The sequence below is a fragment of the Bos indicus genome, chromosome 11 (genome assembly GCF_029378745.1).
Source record: "Bos indicus isolate NIAB-ARS_2022 breed Sahiwal x Tharparkar chromosome 11, NIAB-ARS_B.indTharparkar_mat_pri_1.0, whole genome shotgun sequence".
Taxonomy (NCBI): Eukaryota; Metazoa; Chordata; class Mammalia; order Artiodactyla; family Bovidae; genus Bos; species Bos indicus.
Genome location: NC_091770.1, coordinates 7101110 through 7113050, shown reverse-complemented (window position 1 = coordinate 7113050; position 11941 = coordinate 7101110). Strand labels below are relative to the sequence as shown.

Sequence of the window (11941 nt, the reverse complement as noted above, 5' to 3'; positions counted from 1 at the left end):
TCGTGTCTCAGGTTCCAGGCTTTAGAATATTGGGTAATAAGGTCTCTCTCTGCTCTCAGAGTGGAGAAGGAAATGGCAAAGTGGAGAAAGAAATGTCAACCCACTCCAGTATTCTTGCCTGGAGAATCCCATGGGCAGAGGAGCCTGGTGGGCTACAGTCCATGGGGTCACAGAGAGTCGGACACGACTTAGTGACTAAACCACCACCTGCTCTAAGAGACTGTCAGAATAATTTAGTAAATACTTCCAGCACATAATGGACACACACGGAGTGTTTCTTTGTACATCTTAAGTGGCGGACTCATCTCTGATTTTCTGAGACGGACTCCACATGTAAGGACATATGAAGTCATAAAAGAGAATGACATTATTTTATCAGCCAGTTACTTATTGGTCCTGGTTGGAAATGTTTGCACTTACATTTTAAAATATGCACGTGAATTAACTGGCATGTGAATAACCTGATATTCCTGCTGGGCATTGGGTGGCCTTGTGACAGTAAGCTCAGTTTTGGCTCCTGGATGGAAGGTGAAACTGAGAAAGTATGTACAAAGCAATTTGACATAAAAAAAGATAGATGGAAATGTTCATTGTGAATGACCCACATCTTATCAAAGAGGTGGAAATCCACATTGAGAATGAGGGGTTGACATTTTTCTTAAGTCTTTATTGAATTTGTTACAATATTGTTTCTGTTTTATGTTTGACTTCTTGGCTGAGAGATATATGGGATCTTAACTCCCTGATCAGGAATTAAACTCGAACTCCCTGCATTGCAAGGCAAAGTCCTAACCACCGGACTGCCAGAGAAGTTCCTGAAATTTTAAAATAAGTGAAAAAGATGTTGAGATTTTTTCAAAAATAAAAGCACAACATCAATGGTTCGTTAATGTGTTTTAAAGCACATATTTAATATATACATTTAACACATTACTACAAAATCCATTTAATGTATTTAAAGAAACATAATAAGAAAGGAAATCATTCTGTGTGTTAGAGATAATGATGACAGGAATAAAATTTCTCACGACCATATATTTTCACATATAAATCTTAGCAATTAAATCATTTTACATTTTTAACCATACAACTGGCATACAAAGTTGTAAGTAGTGCTACAAAAGTTAGATCACTTTCTTATACTGAAAATCTTATTTTTGATTTTCAGTAGTATCTACCACAGCTGTTCTATTTAATTTTTTAAGTTGCCTTTAATTTTTTAAATTTTTTATTTTGTGTTGGAGTATCATTGATTTACAATGTTGTGTTCGTTTCAGGTGTACAGCCAAGTGAGTCATGTATCCACATCCATATATCCATTCAGATTCTTCTCCCACATAGGTCATTAGAGGATACTGAATAGAGTTTCCCGGACTGTACTGTAGGTCCTAGCTGATCATCTATTTTATATACAGTAGTACCACAGCTGTTTTAAACAGTATCTGCTTTAAATTCTTTTGGAATTGTCATACTGCACCCATATATCCAACTAGGCTTCCAAGCTTACCCAGCTCTTTCCTTTCTCTGTAAGGCTGGTAGCTCTCACTCTCTCACTGATTTTCAGGCCCAGCCATTACCACTAAGGCCATCAGAAAGGCCCAGAGGACTGGGTTCACTTTAAGGAGACAGATATATGTCTTTAGACATTGAAAGTTGCACATGTCCAATGAAGAAATATCCTTTCCAATGAAGCTTATCCTACGGATATGCTTTTCCTCTATGCTTCTCTGAATAAACGAATATCCTCAAGTCACTGACTCAATGGACCTGAATTTGAGCAAACTCAGGGAGACAGTGAAGGAAAGGGAAGCCTGGCAAGCTGCAGTCCATGGGGTTGCAGAGAGTCAGACACGACTTAGCAACTAATAATAATAAAAGCAACAACTAATACCAAAGTGGCAGGACCAACACTTACAGAGTGTTAATTCCGTGCCAGTAACTGATGTAAGTGCTTCATTTATATTTATTCATTTAGTCCCCCTGAACAATTCTTGTAAATTCTAATTTTACTGATGAGGAAAACTCATCACAGGTGAGTCAGAGGAGATGCCAGAGGTCATGGTAATAGTAAACCCAGGATCCAGTTCAAGTGTCTTGGCTGCACACCCCCAGCCTTGCCCTCCATCCGAGGTCTGTGCGTGGGTGCTCAGTCTTGTCTCTTTGAGACCCCATGGAATGTAGCCCACTGGGCTCCTCTGTTCATGGGATTTCCCAGCAAGAATACTGGAGTGGGCTGCCATTTCTTTCTCCAGGGGATCTTCCCGACCCAGGGATGGAACCTGTGTCTCCCTTGGTAGGTTTGATCCTGCTGCTGCTGCTGCTAAGTCACATCAGTCGTGTCTGACTCTGTACGACCCCATAGACGGCGGCCCACCAGGCTCCCATCCCTGGGATTCTCCAAGCATACTGGAGTGGGTTGCCATTTCCTTCTCCAGTGCAGGAAAGTGAAAAGTGAAAGTGAAGTTGCTCAGTTGTGTCCAACTCTTCGCGACCCCATGGACTATAGCCTACCAGGCTCCTCCATCCATGGGATTTCCCAGGCAAGAGTACTGGAGTGGGATGCCATTGCCTTCTCCGATCAAATAAATTGGTAGGCTGATTTATTTTACTGCTGAGCTGAGGGGCATTTTAAATTTGTAACCTTTTAAAAATGGAGCAAGTATATTAAAAATGCATAACCAACAAGGTCCTCCTGGACAGCACAGCGAACTCTGCTCAATGTTATATAACATTATGTGCTATGTTAGCCTGGATGGGAAGTGAGTTTAGGGGAGAATGAATACGTGTGTATGTATGGCTGAGTCCTTTTGCTGTCCACCTGAATCTATCACAACATTGTTAACCAGCTATACCCCAATATAAAATAAAAGGTTCAAAAAAAAATTGAGCAAGTAACCATCAATTTTTTGGCTGCTTAATAACTAATTTGATCTGGTCCCTATCCCATGTCTAAACATTCAAAGTCAATAAATGTCTGAGACTGTTTTTTAAAAAAACCAGAAAATGATTTGTATCTGGCATGAAAGATAAAAGGTTGTTTGCAGTTCCTTTTTAAGAAATTTCCACAAATAGGTCCAATTAAGCAAGCCCTCTGTAGCATCTTAGTGGGATTTCAACTGTAGGCCTGCAACTGTAGTAAGGATAATTAAGGATGCCCTGAGGTTGAAACACTGTTACAATAGCTCAAACCTCATACCTCGCCCTGCACACAGCCCTGCCACCCCATCCCCAGCCAATCCCAGGCACTGAGGTGTGTAGAGGTAGCAGCTCTTGCGAGAGCTGGGAGAGACTCCATTCCAGTTCCTGTGTCACCCACTGCATAGGCAATACCACAAGGTAAACTTAAAATCCTTTAGCTCAACTTTTAGCATTAAAAAGCTCTTAAAACCTGCCCTTATTTTAAGGCCTAAGTTATTTGTGCCATGTCCAGCCTCATATCAGAGGATGAGATGGTTGGATGGCATCATTGATCCAATGGACATGAGTCTGAGCAAACTCCGGGAGATAGTGAAGGACAGGGAGGCTTAGTGGGCTACAGTCCATGGGGTCACAAAGAACCAGACACGAATGAGTGACTGAACAACATCCAACCTCACAGTTGCTGAACATGTGCCTGAGCAGACTGCCTGCATCCAGTTATAGAAGGAGAAACAGGAGACACATTTCTGTTGAGCTCCCCAGTCTTCTGGGAGCTCAGGGACTTCGCTGGTAGCTCAGTTGGTAAAGAACCTGCCTATAATAGATTTGGTTTGATTCCTGGGTTGGGAAGTTCCCTTGGAGAAGGGATAGGATACCCACTCCAGTATTCTTGGGCTTCACTGGTGGTTCAGATGGCAAACAATATGCAAGCAATGTGGGAGACCTGGGTTCGATCCCTGAGTTGGGAAGATCCCCTGGAGGAGGGCATGGCACCCCACTCCATATTCTTGCCTAGAGAATCCCCATGGACAGCGGAGCCTGGTGGGGTACAGTCCATGGGGTCACAAAGAGTCAGACGTGACTGAGCGACTAAGCACACAAACAGTGGAAGTCCCCGGCCATAGATGAATGTTTAGTCTTATCCCTGGCAACCTAAATGCCAAGTTCATCTTCAGTCTGTGAGTAAGATGTTCACAGAGTAGAGTTAAATATTTGAATAATGCCCTCTGTTATCCACAGGCTCAGACACTCAGTCCTCAGACTGTCAAGAGCTCTTTCTTCTGCTCAGCTTTTCTGAAGATTAGGACTTCAAAAGAACAGGCGAGACTTCTGACTCATCTCTGCAGGGTTTGACTGCTTTTGCAGGCATCAGATAAAGAAGATTCTTCCAGAACCTTGAGTTATAAGACAGAGACTTATCTGCCTTCCACTTCAGAACTCTGTGGGATTTCAAAAGCTTCAGTGATTGAGGCAAAAATCTGAAGTCTCCGACAGGTGTAAATTCAATTAAGATGATTTTAATTTTCCTTTCCACCAGTGCTTCATGGAGTCCACTTTCAAGTTCATACCTGACTTCACTAGACATATAACTTTTACTGAGAACAATGATCAGTCTTCGGCTTTTCTCTATCAATGAATGGATTTCATCAACAACAGCTGAAAATATAAGAGGTGGCAGGTTAATTTAAGAAAACCAAAAGGGTGGACAGGAGATAAAAATCATGTTGCACAGTCCTATTTTGTATTATTTAACTCAGCTTCACTAATAAAGTTTAAAGTAGGTCATTCTCAGTTTTATATGCCTATTTTTTTAACTAATTTTTTTTTTTGGCTGTGTGGCATGTGGGATCTTAGTTCCCTGCCCAGGGATAGAACTCATACCCCCTGCGTTTAAAGAAGCAATCAACTGCACAAAGATAATGAATACCTCCTTAGCCTTCCTCTGTGCCTGGTGTGTGTGTGCTCAGTAACATCCGATTCTGAGACCCCATGGGTGTAGCCCACCAGGCTCCTCTATCCACGGGGCTTCCCAGGCAAGAATAATGGAGTGCATTGTTACTTCTTTTTCCAACTCTGTGCCATACCTTCTTCTAAACATGTTGCGTATATGAACTCCTTTAATCAGCACAATGATCCTATGAAGAAAGTACTGTAATCACCCTCATTTTACAGAGGAGGAAACCAAAGCACAGAGTGGTTCAGTAACTTGCCCAGAGTCACACAGCTGATAAATGGCAGAACTGGAATCTGACCCCACGTGGTCTGGTTCCAGAGTGTCTATTCCTAACCATGACACCATCCTGCCTCTTTACACGCATGGAAGAACAGGCTAAAATACTAATTGAAATATTAAAAAAAAAAAAAAAAAAAGCCCACAACACTGCCATTATTCCAGACCACAGGTTGATAAACCTTTTCTGTAAGGGGCCAGATGGTAAATATTTCAGCCTTGGCAGGTCATACTGTCTTTGTCACAGCTATTCAACTCTGCTGATTAGCTCAAAAGCAGCCACAGACAACACAGGAGCAAATGCGTGTGGCTGCTTCAAGGACTGGAGCTGCCCTGTGGTTGACAGACTGCCAACCTCTGTTCTAGATCCAGCCCTTCGCAGACTGAGGTTCTAACCTGAACTAATTATGAATTGATACTTTCATACTGTGGTGCTGGAGAAGACTCTTGAGAGTCCCCTGGACAGCAAGGAGATCAAACCAGTCAATTCTAAAGGAAATCAACCCTGAATATTCACTGGAAGGACTGACGCTGAAGCTGAAGCTCCAAATACTTTGGCCACTCAGTCGACTCATTGGAAAAGACCCTGATGCTGGGAAAGATTGAGGGCAAGAGGAAAAGGGTGCAACAGAGGATGAGATGGTTGGATGGCATGAGTCTGGACATGAGTTTGAGCAAACTCTGGGAGATAGTGAAGGACAGGGAAGCCTGGCATGCTGCAGTTCATGGGGTCCCAAAGAGATGGACATGACTAAGTAACTGAACAACAATACAAGCATTCTTTATTTTTATTTAAGAGTGAAGAAGAAACCTGTTATCTAAATGCTTCCTAGAAAATAATGGAAATATTTAATAATAAAATGGATGCAAAATCAAGAAGAAATACTTTGTGACAGCGTGTCTCCTTGGATACAAAGCAGTGACACACAAAGCATCACAGTGTCGAATGCATGTGACAGTTTGGTATGTTATCTCTTAGAGAGGTTATTTGATATTTAAAAATATTTTCTCTTTCTAATGTGTAACATTTTCCCTTCTTAATTTGTAACCTAAGAAGGAAAAAAACACTTTTTTTAAGACTTTTTTTTTTTGATGTGGACCATTTTTAAAGTCTTTATTGAATTTGTTACAATATTGTTCTGTTTTACACTTTGCATTTTGGGTACACGGGATCTTAGCTCCCAAACCAGGGATGGAATCTGCACTCCTTGCATTGGAAGGTGAAGTCGTAACCACTGGACCACCAGGAAGTCCCCACAACTGTTTCTTATTTCCTGCCCTATCCTAAATGCCCAACTTAGAATTTGCCACAAAGATGGTGCTCAGCGAATGATGAATGAATGAATGAGTGATGGTAACTATCAAGACATTTGTGTTGCATCATTTGTGAGGCACTAGCATCTATAAGGCAATGGCACCCCACTCCAGTACTCTTGCCTGGAAAATCCCACGGATGGAGGAGCCTGGTAGGTTGCAGTCCATGGGGTCGCTAAGAGTCAGAACAACTGAGAGACTTCACTTTCACTTTTCACTTTCATGCATTGGAGGAGGAAATGGCAACCCACTCCAGTGTTCTTGCCTGGAGAATCCCAGGGACAGGGGATCCTGGTGGGCTGCCATCTATGGGGTCGCACAGACTCAGAAAGGACTGAAGTGACTTAGCAGCAGCAGCATCTATAATAATTTGACACCAGATTCCAAATCTCTGAAAGACTTTCAGAGGAAATGTGGAAGTGTTACTAAATCTCTTTGAGTTTAGCTGTAATATACTTTAGTATCATGTTACAGCCATTTGTATTCATATATTAATTTAAAACTTGAATTTCACAATCAAAATATGGTAGGAACCATCAATCTCATTTTATTTAACCTTTACCATTACTCCTAATTTCTACTTTAATTTTCTCACAATGTCAACACGATAAAGAAGAAACATTTTTTGGTAAGAATTAACCTGCGTTTATAGTCCAAAGAATCACATATTAAATTAGTTTTATTAGGTTTTGCTATACAAAATACCATCAAAAGAGGGATTCATCCTGTGCTCAATCAGGTTTGATGATTTGTGACTCCATGGACTGTAACCCACAGGCTCCTGTGTCCATGGCATTCTCCAGGCAGGAATATTGGAGTGAGTTGCCATTTTCTCCTCCAGGGAATCTTCCCCACCCAGGGATAGAACCTGCATCTTCTGACTGGCAGGCGGCAGATGCTTTACTGCTGAGCCACTGGGTAAGTCCTTACTCTGGTCTATTAAATGCTTTGTAATAGCAATTCTGGCCCTGGTTCTGAAAATGGAGCACTTGCTCCCTTTCTCCAGAGTCAGAGACCTCTGAAGCAAGAGGAAGAGTTCAAGTTCTGGACCAGGCTCCCCAGAGGCCACACTTGGAAGGAGTACAGGTTGCTCATCATTTCTGGTTTACAGGGGAACGGCTACCCACTCCAGTATTCTGGCCTGGAGAATTGCACTGACTGGACTGTCCATGGGGTCACAAAGAGTTGGATATGACTGAGTGACTTTCACTTTCACTTTTCTTTCATTTTTAAGCAAACAGGAGAGCCTTTTATAAGGTAAGCTATTCATCTTTTAAAAACCATCTCCACTAATTTTCCTTATTTTTTAAGGCCTTCTTTTAAAATTGGATGTACTGTGTTTATTTATTATTAATGTGTATTTACTTATTTGGCCTCACCTCACAGCATGTGGGATCTTAGTTCCCCGACCAGGGATTGAACCCACACCTCCTGTATTGGAAGCTAGGAGTTTTAATGACTGGACTGCCAGGGAAGTCCCCTTCCACTAGTTTTCTATCTGGTATTCCCTTTCTTACCTCCTCCAGGAACCACATCTCTTTCAAATATGCATAACTTATACCCAAAATGTTTCTCCAACACCCTGGGCAAAGTCTCCACAGCAAACGCGTGCTCCTCTCCATGCTCGGGCTGACACTCTTTCAGGTAGGACACAAAAGCATCATATGTTTTTCCATCTAGGAGATAAGGTTGACCCCTTTCATTAGTGTGAAAACAAGGCTTTATTTAACTAAAGACTTGAGTGAAATCCCCGGAAGGTGGGAATGGAATCATTGAAAGAGAAAAGTCAAATAGAGCATCCTCACATTCAAACACATCAGTCCGACACAGTGTAGACATTAAATTACATACACGACTATGTGTGAAACAGATGGCTAGTGGGAAGCTGCTGGAGAGCACAGGGAGCTCAGCTTGGTGCTCTGTGATGACCTAGGAGGGTGGGATGTCACGGGGGCGGGGGGCTCGTTGGTGGAGGGCGGTCCGAGAGGGAAGGGACGTATGTATACATAGAGCTGATTCACTTTGTGGTACAGCAGAAACTAATGCACTGTTAAGCAATTATACTCCAATAAAAAAATCTGTGCAGTTCTTCATATATTGATTATACCTCGATGAAGCTATTAAATAAAAGAATAAAATATTTTTGATAGAAAACAAATTTAAAAATAAAACAAGAATGTTTAAACTAGGTAATGCATAAGGTCCCTCAAATATCCTTTGGTTCCATGTTTTTCATGCATCACTCTTTATCTCTGACTTTTGAAGTTGTCAACAAGGAATACACTCAGTTATTATTATAGGCCAACAAAAAAATAACATACTCAGACCTTGTATGGGAATCAAGTAGTCAACTGGCAAATGTTTCCTAAGCATGTACATTAAAAGTCCCATTGTTTGGCACCAAAAAGGTCTCTTGACACAGAGACCTGTGAAAACAGATGAAGAGTTCAAGTTCTAGACCAGGCCTCCAAAAAGCCATAACTGGAAGGACTACAAACTTTAGGTTAGGGCATTAAAGAAATTTAAAGAAAATAGAAGGTCAAGGAGCCCAAATATGTTCTCTCCAGGATCCGGGAGCAAATCTTACCTTGGCTTATTCTACTGCTATTAATATCATTTAATTCTACTGCCATCTGAATCTACCCTCAAAACCACCCCCTGAAAGTGAGAATAAAAACAAAGCTGAGTATTTACCCTGGAGAATGGAACGAAGTGACTGGAGATGATTGAAATCATATGCTATAGGAACACATGCTACATGGTCTATGATGCTTTAGACAGCAATAGAAAAGCTTCTGTTCTATTATAGGTTTTCATTGATGACATTTGCTCCTACTTAATTCTGGATAGGAAAGCAGTGTTCAAGGAGACTGTGTCAGCAAACAATAAAGACTGTTCTACTAACTGGGTGACTGAAAAATAATACACATTTCTCTCTTCTGCTTTCATCCAATCTATTTGAGAAGACAGAGTGGACACAGGCAACATCTTGGAAAAGCTGACAAATAATGTTAGCAGCTACAAGACAGTGTAAACAAAACAACAAACAAATAAACAAAAAAAACTTGGTCTAAGAGTGAGCAGAGATCTCCATGGATATGATGTTAGTTGGGGTCAGTAGAGGAAGAAGGGGGAGTAGGTGTAAAAACGTCTACCTTATCCCATGACATTTGGTTAGATGCTAGAGGAATTAGATTTATGCTTGTGTACATTACTGGGGTGAATGAATTTGCTACTGAGTTTAAGGCTAAATATTATTGGCTTCTCTATTTCAAAAGAATAGGGTAAAAGCATTCTTGGTCCATGTTCTTTATATTGAGTATCACTTATGCTCAACAACCCAGCCCAATATCTTCAGCAGCATCCAGGCTCACAAAACAACCCTTTCTGTCTCTGGGAAAAGATTCTTCAATTCTGCCTCTAGCATCCTGGTTCAGCAGTTCAAATCAGAACTTATCTTTGGTTTAGAGCAACTGCTTTGAGGAATAGAGCACATACAAAAGACTGAACATTTGGTAAAAATTGCAGAATTCACATGCATATCAAAGGTAAGAAAAGTTGGCAGAAACAGAGCTACTTCTGAATTTAATCAGTAAGTGGGTCCCTTGCATAACTCTTAGGTTGTTGTGAAATACAGCTATCTCTCAGTATAAGTAAGAGTCAGTGATTCTACTGGGCTTCCCAGGTGACTTAATGGTAAACGAATCCACCGGCCAATGCAGGAGATGCAAGAGACATAAGTTTGATTCCTGGCCTGGGAAGATCCCCTGGGGTAGGAAATGGCAGCTGACTCCAGTATTCTTGCCTGGAAAATTCCATGGACAGAGGAGCCTGGCGGGCTACAGTCCACGGGGCTAGAGAGTTGGACACGATGGAGTGTACATCAAACCAACTGTATCCACATCTACATTTCTAGTTATTCTCCTTTACGGAGTTTCCCTTCAGTTACACTGCACACAAACGAAATGATGACTATACTAAGTTCTCCACTACATCACTTCTGCAATAATGGAAGGTTGTAAGAAACCCGAGTGTCCATCAAGTGGTGACTCAATAAACAAAGGTGCATTCATAGAAATAAAACATTGTGCAACCCGAAAAAACGAGAGGCTTTATAAACTAAGATGGAAGGGTATCCAAGATACAATAAAACAAAGTTCAGAATAGGTGTAGAGCATGGCAAGATCTGTCTTTCAAATAGGAGTAAAATATGATTCTATATTATTAACATTCATTTGAATATACTACCAATAGGAGATGAGGCGGGAAACAGGCGTTGGACGAACATGTACGTATCATTTCTAAGAGTTTTAATATTTTGAGCTATGTATGTGCTACACACACACACACACACACACAGATATAAAAGCAAGTGCAATGGATTATACCCATACCTTTCTAATTTGGTAACTATTTTGAATAAAAAAAAAATTTATCTCTTTATTTGCCTGCCCTGGGCCTTATTTGCAGCCCTTGGGCTCTTCACTGTGGCATGTGGGGTTTCTTTTTAGTAGTGACACTCAGAATGTCTTTTGTTAGCTGCAGCATGTGGAATCTAGTTCCCAGACCCGGGATCAAACCCGGGGCCCCTGCATTGGGAGCGTGGAGTCTTAGCCACTGGATCACCAGGGAAGCCCCTCTATTTTGAATCTTGAGGACCTCTGATCACCTTCAAAATTAGGAAAACTGAGAAACCACAGTCCCCAGATAGAAGGAGGAGCAGATAAAAAAATAGCAGAGCTAGGGGACTGGAACTCAGGTCATGTGGTATGGAGTTCAAGGTTCTTGCAAGTCCATCATGCAGCCTCCTTTGCTGGGTTTAAATAATGAACCATGATACAACTCAACTCAATTTAAATGACTTTAACTGAGTGTGCACTTTGTGTAAGGCACCAGATGGTATGTGAGCAATGACATTCAGACACACAGTCCTTGGGCAAGAACATGTCACAGCACATTTAGAAGGACACAGCATACATGCATGAAACCATTAGAGAATAATTTTTGACAACAGGTAAGTAAGCACAAGAAAAAGTGGCACAGACAACATCCACAGCAGATGATTCGTCAGATCAGTTTTTCTTATGGAAAACCTCTACTGCCATTGCTGCTGCTGCTAAGTCACATCAGTCATGTCCAACTCCGTGTGACCCCATAGACAGCAGCCCACCAGGCTCCCATCCCTGGGATTCTCCAGGCAAGAATACTGGAGTGGGTTGCCATTTCCTTCTTCAACGCAAGAAAGTGAAAAGTGAAAGTGAAGTCGCTCAGCCGTTTCCGACTCTTCTCAACCCCATGGACTGTAGCCCACCAGGCTCCTCCATCCGTGGGATTTCCCAGGCCAGAGTACTGGAGTGGGTTGCCATTGCCTTCTCCACTACTACCATTAACCCAACAATATAATCAACATAAGGTGAAGATTAATTCATAGCTTCTTAATGAAACTGTAAGATAAGAGATCCCAGCATTATGACATTC

General features: G+C 41.5%; 1 protein-coding gene across 4 annotated transcripts in view; it reads right to left on the bottom strand.

Moving 5' to 3' along the window:
- Nucleotides 1-882: 882 nt before the first annotated feature.
- The window catches only part of IL18R1 (interleukin 18 receptor 1), a 37053-nt gene continuing 25994 nt past the window's right edge, over nucleotides 883-11941 (bottom strand). For 3 of the 4 annotated variants that reach the window (XM_019969834.2, XM_070798384.1, XM_070798385.1), the window contains exons 10-11: nucleotides 7981-8139; nucleotides 883-4575 (exon numbers count right to left, since the gene is read on the bottom strand). In XM_019969834.2, the coding sequence (XP_019825393.2) occupies nucleotides 4220-4575; nucleotides 7981-8139 (515 nt within the window). In that variant the 3' untranslated portion in view covers nucleotides 883-4219. The remainder of the gene's footprint in view (nucleotides 4576-7980; nucleotides 8140-11941) is intronic. The other variant, XM_070798387.1, reaches the window with a different exon arrangement.